Consider the following 19,759-nt stretch of genomic DNA (forward strand, 5'->3'; position numbering starts at 1 on the left):
CAAGTTACTGAGTTCCTTCGCCTCTGTAAAGCGGGAATAATAACAGTACCTACCTCACGGGGTTGCTGTCAAAGTTAAATGAGTTAATATGAGAAAAGCACTTGGAATTGCTAGCACGTGGTATATACCATACAGTGTTTTCTCCTCTCCATCATTTCCCTTCTTCTCCTACTGTTATTACTGTTAATATTACAAATATTATACCGTTACTGTTTTCCCCTCTGTAATGGAGAGCCTCATACTGGAGCTGCCCTCAGGGACAGTCAGGAGGCGAAGACACTGCAAATGACTAAGACATTTCTGACTCAGCTGTGGGTGGGCAGCTGGGCTGTGAAGAGGGCTGGGCCTTGGCAAACTGCTCCCCTGCACGAGACCTGACCCTCAAGTATTGAGGCTGGATTTTTAACCAACAAACAGGGGCCTATTTGTAAGTGTTACCTTCAGAGCTCTGCTCCCGGCGGGACTGTTCACAGAACTTGCCAGCGTTGCCATGGCTCAAACTGTTTTTGCAGTTTCCCTAATGCCTTCGCCCATCTTCACCGGGATCGGAATGTGATTGCTCTCCTAACATTTCGGTGAGACCCCCTTTATTGAATGTGATCGATCATGCTTAGGATTATAGTTATTTCTGCCCGAGCCCACCTCTCGTCCTGGATGGCCAGCCCCTGGAGACAGCGAGCCTGTCTTCCTCACTCCTACATCCCCCGCCCTGGTGCAATGCCGTGTTTCCCAAGTGCTGGCTTTGTTGCTGAGTTACGCTGAGGCTGACTTTGGGAGTCAGGGGGCACTCTTCTCAATATCCCCAGTGTGGCCAGTGTGTGTCATTTGGGGGCGGCTGTGACTTTAGGAAGACACAAAGAAATTTTAAGCCAAGTTTGGTGAATGCATTAAAACAACGCCAATTCCGTCCTATAGATAAGTTTACAAGGCTGGTTTCCTTGCATGGCTGGTGAGCCAGGTCTACCTGTCATTCTCCTGGAAGGTTTCCAAAAGGTACTGTGAACCCGGCTATTAGAATAGGCTTATGAAGACCAAGGCTGACTTCGCAGCTCTGGACCTAGCGGCCATTCCTGAGCGTGGCTGTAATGCCAAAACTTGCCACCAGAGGGAGAACGTGTTCCAGACCCCAAGGAGGGGTTTGCCTCCACAGCTGCTCCAAAAACTTTGTATTTAAAGACTGGCCGCCAGAGCAGCGGCAGTTCACATCTCAGTCAGTACCTAGCAGAGCTGCTGGTGCCTCCACAGAACACCTCCTGAGCATTGCCCCTGGCTGGACAAGGAGAGGCACCAAGCCGGGGACACCCCAGCCACAGGCCCCGCCTCCGGCCCAAAGCTGAGTCTTGCCTCCTGACTTGATGCTCCTGGAGAAGTGACTCCCCAAGGCGAGTCACTGCGTACCCCTACAGCCTCTTTCTATGAGTCCGTCTGGATTTGGCTGGCTGTGGGGACAGGCTCCAAGGGGCTGCCTGGGTCTCAGTACGGTGGCAGCAGCCAGCTCTCCAGCCACCGCGGTGAATGCCGGGAACTGAGGGGACAGCCTCCGCAGCCTCAGTGGAGGCACTAGGGTGAGTCTTTATCGCTTTGACACTTTGACACTGACTCTGTCCCAGCAGCTGGGCATGGTGGCCTGGAGGCAGTTGGAGGACTCTGAGACGTGGCGGATGGAGCAGGGCATGGTGTTGAGGGACCCTCAGGCTCTGGAGCATGGAGGTGCCAGCCCCAGGCCGGAAGGTCGCAGGGGCAGCCTGTGGAGATCCTGGGGGCCCTCGTCCACCTGTCTGGACTGGCGAGTGTGAATCCGCAGGTGCCACAGGAAGCTATTGCCTTAGTGACCACTATTCCCGGCTTGTGTCACTGCTTCAGAGACTACTTAGGGAGCAGATGGTACAGGTGACAGTCCCTGTACGTGTGCAGAGTGTGTGTGTCTGCATTTGGGTGCGTGTGCACACGTGCCGACTGGTGGAATATATGAAGGGAGAGCTCATTTATAAAACATCCACACCTTTCCAGCGTTGGGGTATGATTTAGGTTAACTAAGTACAGTTGCAGAAGGAAAGGCCTCAGAACCTCCTCCGAGATGCTGTCTCCAGGGAGGGCTACGTTTGTGCTGATTGGTTTTGATGAGTTTAAAGCCATCCATAGAAGAGCTATGAGCCCTGCAGAGTTAGGTGCTGGAACCCAGAGACAGCATCTTTGCAGCCACAAGCATGGCTCATGCCACCCCGTCAGTGGGGAGAACTGGTCGAGTCTTTCTGCTGCCCGGAGGGGGACTAAGAGTCAGGACCTGGGTTTCGGCTCTGGTCTGCACTCACGGCAGCCTTTTTTGCAAAGGGAGCCCCAAACAGCATTGTTTCTGGCACTGCCACAGCAGGGCGGAGGCCTCGGGAACCGGCAGACCCCCGGCCTCACTGCTTGGCAGAATCAGAAGATGCTGAGGGGGCCGCTGGGTTCTCACCAGACTCTGCTGCCAGCTTCCTGTGTGCCCTTGTCCAGGAAGCCCTTCCACGCCCACCCTCCCACATGAAGGTCTAGATAAGTGAGCGGCTGGCAGATGTGCTCCTCCCCATCACAGAAATGATGACCCAAGGCTGCATGAGCTCAGCTGATTGGGCCATGTTCCCAAGTCGTGAGAAGTGGAGCCAGGCTAGGACCCCAGGTCTGCAGGCCTCCACAGGACCGCCTGGGGAGGGGCTGTGAATGGCTGAAAGCTTTAGCTCTAAAATGCATCATCAGGATGCTTGACTGGGTCAGTGAAGTGTCCTGTCCATGGTGGCGGGGAGGTGTCAGGGAGCCCTACTCTGACTTGAAACACAGAAGCCCAGGTTCCTTGGACTCCATCCAGGGCACTTTGGTGTCCACACATTGCTCACCTTTCCATGGCCCTTGTCCCCTCCCTTCCAGCTCTCAGAGCCTTCCCTGGGCCCCACAGCCCCTGCCTGGCCCTCTTTACTGACTCGTGTGGATGCTAAAGGTGGTTGCTGAAAGGGCTGGATACATCCTTCCTGGACAAAGCAGCCGTGTGGCTGAGCCAGTGCCTTGGTTTGGAAATGTTTGCATGGCACTTCACTGCTCTCCGACATCCATTGGTTCTTGCTTCCTTGTGCCTCAGTTGTCCTGTCTTTAAAACGAGAGTGACGGACTGACAGCACCTGCCCCCTCACAGTGCTCTTGGGAGGACAGAGGGACCCTGGATGGCCAACAGTCTGTAATTTGTGGGGCGTATGCACACAGGAGGGGTTTTGCTCCATCGTCAGCATGCTCGGCAGTTAGTGGTACCTTCCCCGAGAGCACAAACTTGGCCCAAAGCCCCTAAGACCAATGATCGAAGGGTCCAAAAGAAAACCCGGGGCAGACAGAACCTTCTTAGGTTTCATTCCCAAGTTAAAAAATGTAAGCAAAGCTGGCTGAGCATTTGCAGTCTCATCTCACTCACATCTGGCCTCCTGATCGGCCAGCCCCTCTCCCCAACAGGCTCCCCAGGGCTCCTGCTCCACCAGCTGAGGGGTGGGGAAGGAGCAGAGCCGGGGCGGCCCTACAGACACATTCCAGATAACAAGCGGCACGTTCTAGCTCTGGTCCAGGAGCTGATGAGCAGAGAGGAAGACAGAAATGAAGCCCCAACGCCTGCACTCCCAGCCTGGCAGCTCTGGTTCTGTGCAACCTCTGGGCAGCACTGCCTGTTGCCTTTGGCAAAGAGGGGATTACCGCCTGCAGAGGACACTGGCCTCCTGCTTCTCAGCTCTCCAGGATCCGGTGGAGGCCAAAGGGTGGGGTGCCGCACACAGTGCTGTGAGACTAGGGAGGGTCCCCTGCAGCTTAGCAGCGGTGGAGCTGCTCAGGGCCCCACCTAGAGGCCCTTACTGGGTGGAGGACTTGGATGGACGGTGGGTTTTGAGAGACTAGCAAACCAGACACAACCGCAGCACAGAGAAGCTGGGGTGGGAGCTGTCTCCGGGAACCCCTAGGGCAGGGAGGAGAGATCATGGTAGAGCTGTGGGCTCCCCTCTGCCCCTCCCTCCCACAGGCTGGAAGAAAGGCCTGCAGAGACCACGAACACCCTGACTGTGCGTGCATGTGTATGCAGGTGTGAGAGAGCACATGTACGTGTGTGTGTGCACACATGTATGTGGGTGCACACATGTGTGTTGCAAGTGTGCACGTATATTCAGACGTGGCATCTTGTTACCTGAAAAGACAAGAGCAGAACATGCTGCCCATCCCTTCTGGCTGTCAGAAGGACAGCTGGACGGGAACTGGTCATTTATGGCCTCTTCTCCGCCCTGAAGTCAGAGGTGTCCAGAGGCAAAGGTCACGTTGTAAAAACAGGGGATTTATGTTTGCTCTGCTGTCGGGGCCAGTCAGCCAGTCTCCTCCTTCATTATCCCTGTTCATTGAAAGGGTCCTGATGCCATGTTTCCCACCCGCCTCTGAAGGGAACTTGCTAAATGGCTGCTCCTTTCAGTCAGCAGGCGCTGTCCCTCCCCCCGACCCCGTCCTCCCTCCCCCTCTGCTTGCCAGGCTGCTGTCACCTCCTTCCAGGTGGCAGACCCCTACCTAGAAGGCACTCTGGGCCTCAGAACTGAGTTTGCCCCACACTGGACCTGGGGCCCCATCCATCCTCCCAACGACTTTAATCTTCCAAGGGATTCACTTTTTACAAGTGGACTTTTCGGACTCAATATCCATATGGTCGAAGACCATCAGAACACAAGTCATTCTAAAGTGATGGCTAAAGGAGAGAGTAACTTATGAAATCATTGAGTGTATGTGCAAGAAAAGAATATCAAGTATTTTGTGTAAATAAATACGTTGTATTCTGGCCGGAAAAATGAATTCCCTCCTTATACACAGAATGCATCAGAGCAAACCCAGCAAACAGAAAGAGGCACACTTCCCCCGCTTTGCAACACATTGGAAGGACCAGGACACCGCCCCCCCCCCCCCCAGTCTTCCCCGTCACATACACAGGACGTGCGTTACTACAAAATGGGGTGGCATTGCACACACCTGTGTAAATGGGGCCGGTTCACTTCAAATAGCAGGGCGCTTCCCCAGTGCATGGGCGTGCTCCTGGGACAGCACGGGTAGGACCACAGGTTCCCATGATCCAGCCTCATGGGCCCCTCAGGCCCCAGGGCCCTTCCAGAGTGTAAGGCTGTCCAGGTCTTAGTGTCTGTGGGTCCCATGGAGGCCAGCCTGGCTGGATGGGAGTGGTGCTGGTCTTAGCTGTGTGGGCCGGTGGTCTCTGTGCCTGCCTTTGGGTCTAGTTCCCCTCAGTTCCAGCCCAGCGTAGAAACCCAAGTCTCTGACAGGCTCAGGTCTCCAGAGGCTCAGAAACTGCTCCACTTGAGTCAGAAGAATCGGCTCCTCCAGGCGCCACCCAGGATGTTTCTTGGCGGCACCCACCCCCCTCAGCTCAGGGCGCCAGCCCCACCAAGGGCTGTTGAAAGAAGAAGATGGATCCCACGATCAGAAAGGTCCGAAGGACCTTGGCCTTCCTAAGCACGGAGGAATTGGGGGAGGGGAAGTCGGAGTCCTAAGGACCCAGTAGATGCCCCCTGTTAATGAGGACAGGGTCCCAATGTTCAGACTCAGGGTCGCAGGGTGGATGCCTTGTTCTATCCATTCATTTCTGTTTCCACCTACAGTTTGTTTTCTGTCTCCCCCCCTCCCCACTCCTCTTCTCTTGTTGTCTCTCCCGCTGCTGCAGCAGGACGGGATGGAGAACAAAGCCACGTACTTGAACACCATGAGTGACCGCGACACCAGCTCCATCTTCGAGGAACCCTTTGACGGCAGGAGCCTGTCCAAGCTGAACCTGTGCGAGGATGGTGAGTGCCTCTGGCTCAGTCCCAGGGAGAGAGACCTGCCCTGAGCCCCACACCCAACCTCTGCGTTGTCCCAGGGTGGGCTGACCTTCCCCCTAACACCACGTAGGCTGAACTTCATGCTTTGAAAGGTCTTTTCCACATGTCTTCTCATTCATACATCTCAGCTCAAACTTTGTGAGCAGCAACATTTACATTGTAAAACATGAGTACCCATCTTACAGATGAGCTAGTGGAGGCTGAGAAAAGCATTAGGGGTAGTTCAGCTCATCAGGCATGGAGGGCCCCAGCACTGGGTCTCCTGACTCCTTTTGCCTCTGTCCTCCAAGTGAGTGAGGCTGGGGTCAGACAAAAGCATCCGAACGGATTAACCTGGACCCTCTCAGGTGAGGAGCCTCCAATCCATTTCCACAAACTTTTGCGAGAAGAAAACATATTTCTCCAAATGCTCAACTTCCCCCTGGGTCAGAAACCCCAGGTTCCCCAGCCCAGAGACCCAGGTGGCCCTGCATCTTAGGGGGCTGGTTATTTGCTAAAACTTTGGTGATGAACCGATGTAGCTTCCTCCAAAAACAGCCCAGAGCTTTGCCAGCAGCCTGACTCCTATGTGTCCAGCACAGAGCTTGGCAGTTAGTAGGCGCCTTTAATAAATGCGTGCCGCACGAATGCACACACTTCTCTTTGCACTGAGTGTAGGAGCGGAGAGCATTGTCTGCACTTCGAAGAGGAACAGAGGGAAGCTCATGGGAGAGTCTGGCAGAGACTTACGGTCAGCGAGATAGAGATAGTCTGTATTAGCCGAGGTTCTCCAGACAAACAGAACTGGCGTGATGTATACGTACACTCGTAAGGAGATATGTTGTGAGGAATTGGCTCACGTGATTATGGAGGCTGAGAAGCCGCACGATCTGCCGTCTGCAGCTGGAGACTCAGGAGAGCCGGGGGTGTAATTCAGTCCAAGTCGGAAGGCCTGAGCACCAGAGGAGACAATGGTAAGGGTAGGAGAGGATGAGATGAGATGTCCCAACAAAAAGCTGCTGCCTCCACCTTTTGGTCCATTCATACCCTCAACTGATTGGGTGAGGCCCACCCACACTGGGGCAAGCAATCTGCTTTACTGAGCCCACCAATTCAAAAGTTGGTCCCATCCAGAAACACCCTCCGAGACACACCCGGCAGTGACATGTAATCTGGGCGCTGTCGTGGCACGGCCGCGTCACCACCTGGAGTTAACCGCCAGGCAGGCCTTTTGTCGAGCACACGTTCAGCCTCGCTCCACTCGCTGCAGCCTCTGTTGTGAAATTACTCACAATGGGAAATGAGCTTCCCTCGTACTCCAACGGTTCCTTCTCCCACGCTGTGCTGCATGTAGGAGGGGAAGCTGGGTGGGTGGCTTAGGAAGGCAGGGACTGAGAACAGTCTCAGCGCAGAGAAGCGACAAGGTAAAATCGGACTGGTGGCCAATGTGCCCCCTCAGCTGCCCTACTAAACTGCCCACCATTACATCTTCTCCTCTGGATCCCAGTCAACACACATATTCTGCGAACCCACAATGTGTCAAGCTTTTGGTTAGGTGCCAGGGGTGTTGCAAAGAGAAACTAATCCATCCCTGCCTTCAAAGGGCTTATGATCCCAGTGGAAGGGACCGGCTGGGGACAATGGATTACCCATCATTTAAGTAGGCGAACACATGTGTGATGACTGAACTCAAGCAGGGAGCAGCCTTTCTGGAAAAGGCCTTAAAGACTGAATACAATTTGGTGAGAGAAGAGGTGGGTAGGGGAAAGTATGGCAGGCTGAGCTGTACTAATCCCGGCGAGTGTTTCTGTCAGATTAATGCCACCTGGGAAGAGAGGAAGGCCCCCTGGGGCACTCGGTACCTGGCCAGGGCTCAGCCCATCCCCGCCAGCACATCAGCAAAGGCCCAGTTAGCTTTCGTATCCTTCTCCCAGCCTCCTTCCCTCCGGCCCATACATGGGAGCCCTGGTTTAGCAAAAAAGAACAAGGGCTCAGCCCAGGAGGGGTGACTGAAGAACCACCAGGCCCAGCCTGGGTGCCAGTGTGGGAATTACAGGGTGGGGGGCCCACAGGGTGAGGAGAAGCGTTATTGGATCACCATACCCTTTTCCTTTTACCTTATCTTACTGTCTATTTTATGAACCCCAAATTTAAAAAGAGAGAGATTATTGGGACCAGAAGGACTGAAAAGTAACAGTAACCCCAGCCACTGTGCTTCCCAGGCCCCCAGACGTGGGGCGATATGATCAGAGCAAGCATCCTCGGGGGGGCACGTGAGGCCCAGTGCCCCATGGACTGTGGACAGTAGGTCGGAAGATGCGGGACAGAGGTTGACTCACCCCTCCCAGAGTGTGTGGCCTGACCAGGGTACGTCCCATCTCTGGGCCTCAGTGTCTGCATCCACCAAATGGGGGCAGAGGGGTGACTATGAGGTCCGTCCAGTTTTAAAAGTCTGTACATAGAAACGGATTTGGTCACTGCATTGGGGGTGTGGGCCTTTTAGTCGGGACACGTCGCTACCCCAAGCAAAGCCAGGGAAAGGCTCCCACCTCAAGGAAGTAAAAACCCAGGCACCGACCTGGCAGAGGAAGTCGACTTTCACGCTGAACCTGCCAGCCCGCTGGCCAGGGGCCGCGGTCCCCTGGAGGTTGCTCCCCTGACTGGCTCAGCTCCCTCCCCTCCCCTCCTTTCGGTCTTCTTCGCTCAAACCTTCCCCAGTAGGCCTTCCTGTCCCCCCTGCACTCCTGACCCCCTTCCCTGCTTCTCTTTCTTTTTCCCCGTAGTCCTACGTCCTTCTAAAATTACACATGTAATTTCCGTATGATGTTTATTGTTCACTGCCTCTTCCTCATAGGAAGAACAGACTGGACAAGGGCAGCATCTCTGTTTTGTTCACTGATGTCTCCCAGCCGGGCACGTAGTAAGTGCTCACTAAGTGTATGTTGAATGAATGAATGAATGAACAAATGAATGAACACAGGTGTCCTTGAAATTTAAAGGGCGCAACACAAATTCATTCCAAGTCCGGTTTCCAAATCATCTGGATGTCCCCTGGTCTTCACGCCTGGATCCCAGGAACAGGGGTTGGGAGGGGGAGGGGAAGGAACGCAAAAAAGACTAGATTGCTGAGATGCAGCCCGCTACCCCAACGTTCTTGGGTTTCTGGTTGGTTTTTCCCTTCTCCTTCATTTCTAAGAGGAACGTGACCTCTGACTTGGGGAAATTCCAGCCAGGTTTGATTTGTGTCCCCAAGACTTAGCTTTTTCTTGACCCTAATCTCTGGAGAGTATAACAGGACAGGGAAAGAAAGGGTGGGGCTGGCAGTAAGGTGGGTAGAAATTGATAGAAAGGAGGACAGAGGGCAGCGGTGGGGGCAGGAAGGGAGACCCGAGCCACTCATGGCCCTGAGTGAATTAAAACAGCATCTGGAGGGCCTCACAGTGGCTCCAAGTCCTTTCCAGACTTTTCCCTTAAAGGCAGGAAGACAGGGAGGAGAGGGGGTACCTCCCCTTGGCTCTGGTGATACTGGGACCTGGGGAGACAGAGTCACAGGAACGCAGCCCAGACATGAGGGGTGGCCGGGGCTATAGGGGTAACACGGAGTTTCACAGGTGGTGCTTCTCCGACAGCTTCCCCGCCCCTCTCCTCTGCTCTCCCTTCCCTTCTGGTCTTTTCTCCTCCCACCCTGCCTTTATCCCTTCCTTCTTTTCACTTACTAGGTGAGAAGGGGAGGTGAGGTCTGTTAAGTGCCTTGGTTCCTCTGTCCCCTCCATGAGAAGCCATCTTGCCAATGCCTGCCTCCTTCAAAGCTCACTCCCACGCCCCACTGTGTGACATCATTGGGACCTCTCCCTCCTCTGCACCTGCGGCTGGGGCACCTCTCAGGACTGGTATCCTCATTGGAGCCCCCTGTTGATGGGAAGGCCCCAAGGGCAGGGTCTCCACCTGGCAAAAGCATTGGTTCTACCTGTTTTGCTGGACTACCATGGAAGGAGAAACTGCAGAATTCAGCCTCCAAGGTCCTTTAGCCAAGTCTCCTCTACCCCCGATGCCCACCAAACACCTCCCTTTGAACAGAAACCCAAAGAGGGGCTGGCTGGGCCTGCTCGCCCCTCTCCCCTTCTTCTCCTCTTTTCCTTCCTCTTCCTCCCCTCTCACCTTTCCTGGTCCTTTCTTTTCTCGCCTATGCAGCTGTAGGCCTCTCCAGTCTGGGCGCCAGGATGCAGAGGTGGAGGGCTGGGTGTGGGTGGTGTTTGGCTGGGCCCCGCTCCTCCGCGGCCCTTTCCGAGGGTCAGAGAGAGGTGTTAGTGTCAGAAAAACATTGCAGTCAGCTCACCCAGCAGCCTCGGGCCCTCCACCACACTGGTGGCGTCATCCACCAGCCACAAATGGGAGGCTCGCAGAGGTAATGAGTTACACATGTCCCTGGCTGCGCCGGGACTCCTGCTTGCAGAGTTCAGGGCCCAAGCTCTCTGTTCCCGCGTTCCTTCCCTATAAAATTAAATTTTCTCCTAGGGGAACCCCCACATCTACTTTTTCATCAATCAAGTCTTCCCAGTTCATCTGGCGTCGCTGAGCGCTGCTGGGCAGCTGCCCAAGGGGAGGAGTGGATTTCCTGGGAGGGTCTGTCTGGGGCCTCAGTGGGGGTCACCACCCTCTACAGGTTGGAGACCAGCAGAGACTTTAACTCGTGCAGCACCAAGATGCTCTCGCGGGTCTGTCCCTGTTAAACCAGAGCAGAGAGCAAAGTACTGCTACATGAAGGTGTGGTCCCTGGGGGTGGAGGCCAGGCTGGGTCCTGGATCTCCCCTGCCCAAAGGACTGTCCTACCACAAGATGGGGAGCAGCCTGGGGAGGTGACAAAAGCCTGGGCTTCGGAGTCTGGTAGGTTTGGGCTTGATTCCCTTGACCACGCTGGCTGTGTGGCCTTGGGCTCCGTACAGGGCGTCTTCCGCCTGCCCCTCCAATCCTACTCACACTGTTCACCTCTCTCTCTGTGGCACTGGGGCTGACGACCGGGGAGCATCCCTGAGAGGAGGTGAGAGGATGGGAGAAAGGGGGTCTAGAGTAATTATTCGCCCAGCTCCTGCTCTGTGGAATCACCTCAGGCTGCTGTGTCCTTCCACCCAAGGTCATAGCTCCTTGTAAGCCACCCATTCCACACTGGCTTTCTCCACCCAGGTTCCAGTAACTGCTCCCCTTCCTGACCCTGGGGGCCAGGGGTCATTACAGCCCAAGGACACCACTCCAGCCCTTGTGGGCATCTTACACCCTGACCACTCCGTTTACTAGATCCTGTGAAGTTTCCTAGTTTAAGTGGGCTGTTTCCCTGCCCCTCATCCTCAGTGCCCCCACCTGCAAAATGGGAACAGTGTTACTCACTTCATGGGAGTGGTGGGGAAATCAGGTGGCATACCTGCATAAAGCACCCCACACGCAGCCAACCCACAGTGTGCATGGGTTTCACCTCCCTGACCTTTGGGGAGTCCATGCAAATCTTGGGAACAAGGGGGGGTGGCGGGGAAGAGGGAGACACCCATGCTACTTCTCAGGGACCTCCAGCCTGGAGAGCATTTTAAGGCTGGTTCTTACCTTCTGCTAAAAAAGCAGAGTTTCAGTTGGTGGAATTCCTCATTAAGCTTAGATACTCAAAGAAAATGAGCAAGTTCTTTTAGACCTGTTTCCAAAATAGTAGAATCCTTAAGAGATATGCAGGGTCCCAAGGGCTGCTGGTTTGGTGGTTTGCATGAGGCTGCCCATTCCTCCACCCTGATTAGAGCGACTGGCTTCCAGAGACCTTCCTGAATGAGGTTTGCTGCCAGAAGGGTTGAGAGATGCACTTTGTTGTCCCGGGTGGGTGGAGGCTGTAGTCTTGCAGGGGTCAGGGGACAATGAGAGGAGCCCAGACACCCGAGGGCTTCTTCCCACATTGATGGTGTGAAAGGAGCCACTGCCTCCTTCCTTCACCCAAGCCCCCATCGCCCCCATCGCCAAATTACGCCATGTCCTATGGGGCGTTACTCCAGGACGTGTGGGCTGTGAGGATGGCTCTGAGGGGAATCTACCAGCCCGGAACACTCTGGGGTGGGTGGGCTGGAGGGGGACCTACAGTGTGACAGCCCAGCCATAAGTGGGAAGGGGGCTTCAGGAGATAGCCTGAGTGGAGTGCGGTGAGCTGCTTCATTGTATCACCTGTTTCTCCCCACCCAAGGACCTTGCTCTTCTGGTTCCCGCCCTTCATTCCCCTACTCATTCATTCCTTCATTTTTTCATCTTCGTCTCTCAACAGAAAAGATGATTTTCAAGCACGCTGCAGGTGCTACGCACTGGCTAGGGCAGCGAGGGCTGCAAGGAGGCATGAGACAAGGCCCTGCCCTCCACTGTGTTACCCCTTCGCTAGCTGGCCTGCCCCGCTCTCCTCCTGCCCTCCCCACTGCTGACCAGCTTGGTCCAAACGCAAAGCTGACCTGAATGAAGGTGGTCCAGCGGGAAGGACATTCCGGGCGTGGACCACATGGTTGGTGCAGATCACAGACAGCCTCACTCACCCCCGGGCACCTGTGTCCAACTTAACCCCTGAACAGTCTCGCCCTCTCCATGGCGGGGATGGCACTGTACGGTGGCAAAAAGCCCAGACCTCTGAGCCGACAGGCTGGCCTCCAACTCTGGCTGGCCACTTGTTCTCTCACTGTGGACCCTGAGCAAGTTCTTGGCCTCAGCTTCCCCTGCTCTATGAGATGGGGTGCTCATAGCTCCCCAGGGAGCTATGACAGTGGGTTATTGCAAGGGCTACGTGCATTACTCTACATTAAGTCCTCCCCACAGTGCCTGGTATATACACTGAGCACTCACGAATGTTAGATCTTAGAGTGAGAATTGCTGCAGCCCTTCAGTCTGTCTGGTTCTACCCCGGGGCACACCCACGGCGGTCTAGCTCCTCCACACTCTCTGTATTCGGTCTGCAGGACAGCGAGCTCCTCTCCTACCTCCTGCCCAGGCTCACCCAGTGTCCATTCCTCGTGTCAGAGGCTGAGCAGCTTGACTGATGCCCCTTGAGTTCAGAAGCCCTGGCTTCCTCTGCCTCTTTCCCAGGCCTTCTGCTCAGGCCCCCCGGCCCTTGTCAGCTGTCCACTCACACGTAGGCTGCAGCGTGTACACCCAAGTCTCCTCCGGACCCTAAGTCCTTGAGGGCAAATGCTGTCCACCTTGGGTTCATCTTCATGTCCCCAACACCTAGCACTGTCTTGCACATGACTGAACACATTCTTGTTCACCAGGCATAGAGATACAAGCTTAAGACAAATTAAAGGAACTGTGACTTCATTTATCCAGACTGCAGGGCTTCCCTGTGCTGCTGGTGCACGCAGAACCAAAAGGTCCTGGTTCCTGCCCACAGCGGGCTTGAAGTCCCCTGAAGGCACAGACATGTAAACAGACATTGCGTTATAATTGGATTAACACTGGGTGAAGTACAAGCAAAGTGCAGTTAGAGGGGAGAAGGAGGAGCCCTTCCTTCTTCCTCGGGGAGAGAGGAAGGCATCCTGCAGGGACAGACAAGGGAGGAAAATATTGAAGGGCAGGCTGAGGCGTGCCTGTTAGAAAGGGCAGGGAAAGATTTTCCAAGCCAAGGGGAGGAACACTCAGGCTGAGGAAGCATAGCAGTGGGAGGAGGTAATAAACACTCACTTATCAAGCTCTGCCAGGCCAGGCACTGTTCTAAGCATTTTACAAGTATGAGTTCATTTGATCCTCACATCCACCCAGTGAAATGAGACTCATTATTATACCCAAGTGCCATATGAAGAAACCGAGGCACAGATTGCTGATAACTTGCCCAAGATCACAGCGTTAGGAAGGATTGGTGTCTCAGTCCATTCAGGCGGCTATAACAGGATAGCAATGACTAGATGGCTGATAAATTTATTTCTCACAGTTGCGGAGGCTGGGAAGTTCAAGGTCAAGGTGCCGGAAGATTTGGTGTCTGGTGAGAGCCTGCTTCCAGGTTCATAGAAAGCTGTCTTCTCACTGTGTGCTCAGGGGGAGAAGGAGCTCTCTGGGGTCTCTTTTATAAAGGGACTAATCCCATTCATGGGGGCTCCACCCTCATGACCTAATCACTCTGCAGAAACCCCACCCCCTAATACCATCACACCGGGTGTTAGGTTTCAACTATGAATTTGGTGAGGCATAAACATTCAATCTATAGCAGCTGATGTCAGATTCACTGGCTCTACAGCCCACACTCTTAATTATGTGAAGCTAAAGCCAAATCATGGAAGGTCTCCTGTCCCGGATTCTGTAGGAATCCGGGCTTCTGGAGGAACTGGGAAGCCAGCAAATGGTTGCAGAGCAGTGAAAGCATATGGTCCAATTTCTTTTTAGAACGGTCACTCTAGCTGCAGCAAGACGGTAGATTTCCCAGCAGGAAGGTCACCAGTGACCTCTGCACGTCACGTCAGTGGAGTGGGTGAGGAGAAGCCTGAGTGCAATGGATTAAGTCTGACTTGGAAGAGAAGGAGAGGACCCTTGTGTTTGAATGCAGAGTCTGGTTTTGAGGCACCTGGCTGTGAGGCTGGGAAATAATCAGTGGGGTGGTAAGGGGAGTATGGGGTCGAGTCTAGGTAGGATAGTCCAGGTGAGAAAGGCTGGTGCCTCAGAAGGAGTGGAGGAGGGAGAGGTGACCCAGTTCCCATGGTACACTTGTAGCTGAGAGCTGCCAGGTTGGTGGGGAGCGTGAAAACGAGAAGAGGTCTAGGAAAGAGCTCTGGCTCATGCCATGACGGGCTAGGAGACACGGAGGAGCAGCACAGGAGACTGAGAGGGAGCAACCAGCGAAAGAAAAAGCAGGAGTGTTGAGCCCCAGAAGTGCATTGAGGAGGAAGGGGTGACCAACCATGCCGATGCAGCTCAAAGGTCAAGCTGGAAGAGCAGGGAGCATTGGTCATTGGACTGAGCCATTGGAGGTCAGTGGTGACCTGGTGTATTAGCTCAGGCAGTGTAACAAAATACCACACAGACAGTGTGGCCTCAACGACAGATATTTCTTTTCTCATCGTTCAGAGGGCTGGACGGCCAATATCAATGGACTTTCAGGGCTGGGTTCTCTGGAGGCCTCTCTTCCTGGCTTGCAGAGGCTGCCTCCTGGCTGTGTCCTCACATGGCCTTTTCTCTGTGCCGATGTGCCCCTGCTGTCTCTCTGTGTGTCCAAGTGTCCTCTTCTGTTAACGACACAGTGAGATCAGACCAGAGCCCGCTCATTTTAACGTAGTCACCCCTTTAAAGGCCCCATCTCTGAACTCGGCCACATTCTGAGCTGATGGGAGTCAGGGCTTCAACGTAGGAGGACATTTGGAGCAACGCGATTCAGCCCGTGACACCCGGCAAGAGCAGTTTCAGTGACGTCGGGTGGGAGGAGGCTGATGGCAGTGGGTACAGGAGAGGACGTGAGGAAGGAATTGGATGTGGTGCCAACCTGCGATTCTTTTGGGAAATTCTGTACAAGAAGACAAACATGGAGGGGAAGGAAGGTCAGAGAGATTTTTGTTTTGTTGTTTAAGGTGGAAGAAACAGCGGTGTGGTGTCCATTGGTGGAGGGACACCACGCAGGGGGCGACGTGGGCTAAGCGGAATTGCTGGAGTGACATCCCTGAATAAGTGGGAGACGAAGGAATCTGATGTGCACGTGGGGGTGTTGGTCAGCCAAGGGCACAGACAGTTCGACTGCAGCCATCAGACTGTGAAGTCAACGGTTACGTTGTGGTGGGAACGTAAGGAAGCTCTTTCCTCTTTGCTTAAACTGCAGGTGGAGCAGGAGGAGGAGGTCTGGAACAGGCAGCTCAGAGATGAGTGTGTACTGGACTAGGAGCAGGTAGCAAGCCTGCTGGACAGCCTGCCAGGCTCGCTTGGGTTTAGTGATCATGAGCTTAAAGCCGGACCAATCAACGTGTGCTCAGCTCCGTGATGGAGGTGCAGAGAGGCAAAGTTAAATCTAGCCAGGGCGAGAGTGTAGCCAAGGGGTATGAGGAAACCAGAGAGGGACAAGGCAGTGAAGGGCGGGTGTAGAGAATGAATAACGTAGATTACAGAGTGTAGGTCAAATAGGAGGGGAAGGAAGGACGTGAGGGGGAGAGATGGTGGAAAGGCAGCGAGCCGTGGTTTGCAGGTGCTGGTGAGGTCAGGCAGCGCCAGAGGCAGAGCCCTGGAAGGAGTGCGGCAGGACAGGCTGGCTGTAACATGGGACTTTGGAGTCGGGATTATAAAAGGGTCCCGTTATTGGTAAAGCCAATAGGAATGTAATGTGAGCCCCTCAGGCAACATTAAATGTGCTAGTAGCCATGTAAAAGGCTGAGCAGGCACAGATGAAACTAATTTAAAGACAGTAATACATTTTATTTAATCTGATATATCCCAAATATTATCTTTTTGATATGTAATCACTACGGTATTTATATATTTTTTTCTCATGCTGAGCCTTCAAAATCCAGTGTGTATTTTGTATTTGGAGCCCAGGGTAACCCACGGCGTCCACAGTAGGCAGAAGAAGGACTGTCTGCAGAAAGTCCTGTTAAGATGTACTAGACCTGTTGTGGTGACCACACTGTAAGGCATATAAATGTAAAATTACTACGTCAAACACCTGTAATTAACATAATATTGTTTGTCAACCATACTTTAATAAAATAAAAAAATTAAATACATTTTTAAAATACATTAAATACATTTTTCTGTTAAGAGAGGAGGCTGCAGGGAGGGGTGAACTGCTTGCCCCCTCCCCTGACACCTCACCGAGGGCTCGGGCTTCTGGTGTCACCGCCATCATCATCCACACATCTCCATGGGGAGCACAAAGACTCTAACTGATGGAGGAGGGACTAGGAGATGAGACCCACTGGACACCCGAGGGGGGCAGATGGCAGCAATCGTGTAAGGAGGGTCAGATCGAAGACTAATGAGGAGAAGGGGAAACCGAGGACAAGCGTCCCCAGGGGCAGCCACACCTCCCTGTTTGGGAGAACCGTCTGGGTTTATGCCTGCTCTCCCTGCGTGTTGCTTAATCAAGCACGACTCCCTCTTAAAAGTGTCTCTGTTTGCAAGTGATCTCATAGTATGTCCTTGAGTAAAAATGAGGTTGACCTTGTCCCCTCCCTGGGGAGGTTTATCTCAGCAGCTTTGTTCTTCAGCCATGAGGGCCTCGGTGGACTCTTCCAGGACTCTTCCAGCTGTAGGAATTCATTCGGTCCTTCCTGCGTGATGAGGATCACCTAGCCCTGACTTCCATTAACATGCAAATGCAATGTCATAAGTATTCTAAGCATTTCCAAGGTGTCCAGGGGAGTTGCCTTAAAGATGTAGGATTATGTCTGGGATCCCTGAAGGGTGTTTACAGACTAAAGGCAATAAGGGGCTGTCTTGCCAGGGGGTGGAGCTGAGAAGAGCCTGCCTGCTTCATGGATGCCTAGGGGCAGCCTCAGGGACCCTTGACTTGCTGGTGTGTTCTCCCCCCACCTTCTGTGAATGTCCTCTTCATAGGGCAGTTCTGTTTTGTGATCAGAAATATGAAGATGGTTGTTCTTGCTGCTCTATTCCTGGATGTTTTCAACATTCCAAAGTCTTATTCAGGGCCTAGATTCTGGGAGGTGGTGAATCTTTTTTGATGAAATTCCATCACCAAAAGAAACCCAGAAATGCAACAGCACCTAGATCCAATGGTAAACTGTGGTTAAGAGGAGGAAGCTTCTTACCCCATGCTACCTGGCTGCAGTTCCTGTCTTGCGAGAAAGCAGAGACAAAGCAAAGAGCCTTGGGTTCTCTCCCAGGTGTGCCCGCAGCAGCTGGTCTTGGGACTGGGTGCCTGAACAAGAGGGGGCCGCCCTTTTCTTGGCTGCGCTGAATGGGCAGGAGGGATGGACTCTGGAAGTCAGCACTTATAACCATGACATCTTGCTCATGAAGAAATGGCTGCTGGATGAATCTGCGGCATTTCTTCCCCTGGCTTTCCCATTATCACACCACTGTCCCTCCTCCTGACCTCAGGTCTCCTCTGCCTGCAAGGCTGAGCCTCCCAGCTCTGCCACCTGCTTTGGGCAAACCACCTCACCTCCCGAGGCTCAGCTTCGCCCTCTGAAAACAGGAGGAGCAGCACCGCGCATGACGGTCGTCCTTAGAATTAATGTGCCTGAGTGTTCAGCCAGACCGAGTGGTCGGGAAGTGGCGGCTGTTATTCTGTTGTGTCGCACCGTTGGCGATTCCGCAGCTGTTTTAAAGTGTAGGTTTTATGGTTTTTTAGATCTCGTGAGGCCAACAGATCAAGAGTAACTGCCATTGAAAAGATGGTTGGTTACCCGCGGAGGCAGGGGAGTGAGGGGAAACCATAGGCAGGAGTGTTCGTTGTGGTTTCCTTGGGAAGGACCAGGGGAGGATGGATAAACGGGCTTGGGATTGGCTCGTTTGCATCACTTCAGGGCTGTCCCCTTTTGTCTGGTACCTGGTGGCCCTAGGGCAGGTAGATAGAGGCCCCAAGTGTGAGAGCTGATGAAGGAGGTGATGGCGTGAGAGCTCTGGATTGGTTGCTCTGCGTGTGAAAGGCTTGGTTGTGGGAAGAGTCCTTTATGTCTGGCAAGCCTGGGAGCAGCAGTCTCCCCAGTCAGCAAGGCCACAGCGCGTGGAAGCATCACACAGAAGCCAGAAAAAGAGGTTATTGCAAAAGCCTAAGCAATGCCTTGGAGTGTCCAGTCAATCTATATTTAGTTATTAGTCTCATTTACCTACAAATAGCTAACAGATGTTAATTCAGCACCTACTATATGCCAGGACCTGTGGGATCCAGAGAGGAGGCACAGACCCTGCCCTCTGGGAGCTGACCCTCAACAAATCTGTATTCTCATTGATTTGTGGGTTCAGTTCTACTCACGTTATTAGCTACACCATCATTGCCACGTTTTTCCCAACAAAGACCCATGCATAAGAAGCGTTGGTTCCAGGCCTTACCAGGTGACAGACATCCATCGTCTTCTCTCAGATTCACTTAAATCCTGTCTGTGGCTCAGCCTGCTCTGCTTTCTGTGCCGAGGCTGCCAAGCTGGGGGCTTCTGAGCCTGTAAGCTTCAGGGACATTTCCAGCTCGTTCCCATACAGGTGGCACGGGTTGGGACCTCAGACTTCCTGTCTTCAAAACCAGATATGCAAATAGCCCTTCCAACTCAGTGGGTAGCAGAGCCAGAGGAGTGAGGCAGAGGGTGTGTCACCCATTCCTGCCCTGAGGCTGGACTGATTCATCAAACCAAGGGGCCAGGAGAGAAATTGGGACTCTTTTTCAGGGGGACCCAGGCCACTCTGTAGGAGGAGGGTCTGTTGGTCTGAATTTAGGCAGAACCCTTAGCCTGCTGTTGTTTGAGTCTTCCTGCATTGAGACAGCATTTCTTCCTATTCCCGCATGGCCCATGGTGGGCAAGTGCAGGCATCTTCTGACAACCCCAAGATCTATTTCTTCTTCCTGGGGACTCCCTGGCTCCTCTCTTCCTTTCACGAGGGAAGACAGGACCAGCTCACCTTGACTGCCCTCCCCTCCCCTCCCACCTGGCCTTCCCGCCATCCCTCAGCCCCAGCTGCGACATATTCTGCATGCCACCCAGAGCCCCTCCTCCTCCTGCTTCCTCCTGCAGAAAATAAGCACTCAAGCCCTTGGTTGTTGTCAAGAATTTTTATGCAGAGTAACTTGGGAAATCCATAGGGGTTGATAAAAATAACAAATATTGCAGGGAAGCCACAGAAGTATAAGATATCTCTAGAAATACTAGGAGAAACTGTTCTAGGATATCATAGCATCTAAAATGAATGAGCTTTGGCCATCCTCCCACCTTCTCCCCCCTCCCTTTCTTAGGTGTGGATGTGGAAGGCTCAGACTCATCCAGTCT

The 19,759-nt window shown here is 53.6% G+C and overlaps 1 protein-coding gene across 2 annotated transcripts in view; it reads left to right on the plus strand.

The window, feature by feature from the left end:
- The first annotated feature begins 519 nt into the window (after positions 1 to 519).
- The window catches only part of SCARA5 (scavenger receptor class A member 5), a 103,730-nt gene continuing 84,490 nt past the window's right edge, over positions 520 to 19,759 (plus strand). Inside the window, exons 1-2 of one of the 2 annotated variants that reach the window (XM_053911727.1) lie at positions 520 to 1,565; positions 5,711 to 5,831. In XM_053911727.1, coding sequence (XP_053767702.1) covers positions 5,720 to 5,831 — 112 coding nt within the window. In that variant the 5' untranslated portion in view covers positions 520 to 1,565; positions 5,711 to 5,719. The remainder of the gene's footprint in view (positions 1,566 to 5,710; positions 5,832 to 19,759) is intronic. The other variant, XM_053911726.1, reaches the window with a different exon arrangement.

This window comes from Desmodus rotundus, chromosome 9, assembly GCF_022682495.2.
Source record: "Desmodus rotundus isolate HL8 chromosome 9, HLdesRot8A.1, whole genome shotgun sequence".
Classification (NCBI taxonomy): domain Eukaryota; kingdom Metazoa; phylum Chordata; class Mammalia; order Chiroptera; family Phyllostomidae; genus Desmodus; species Desmodus rotundus.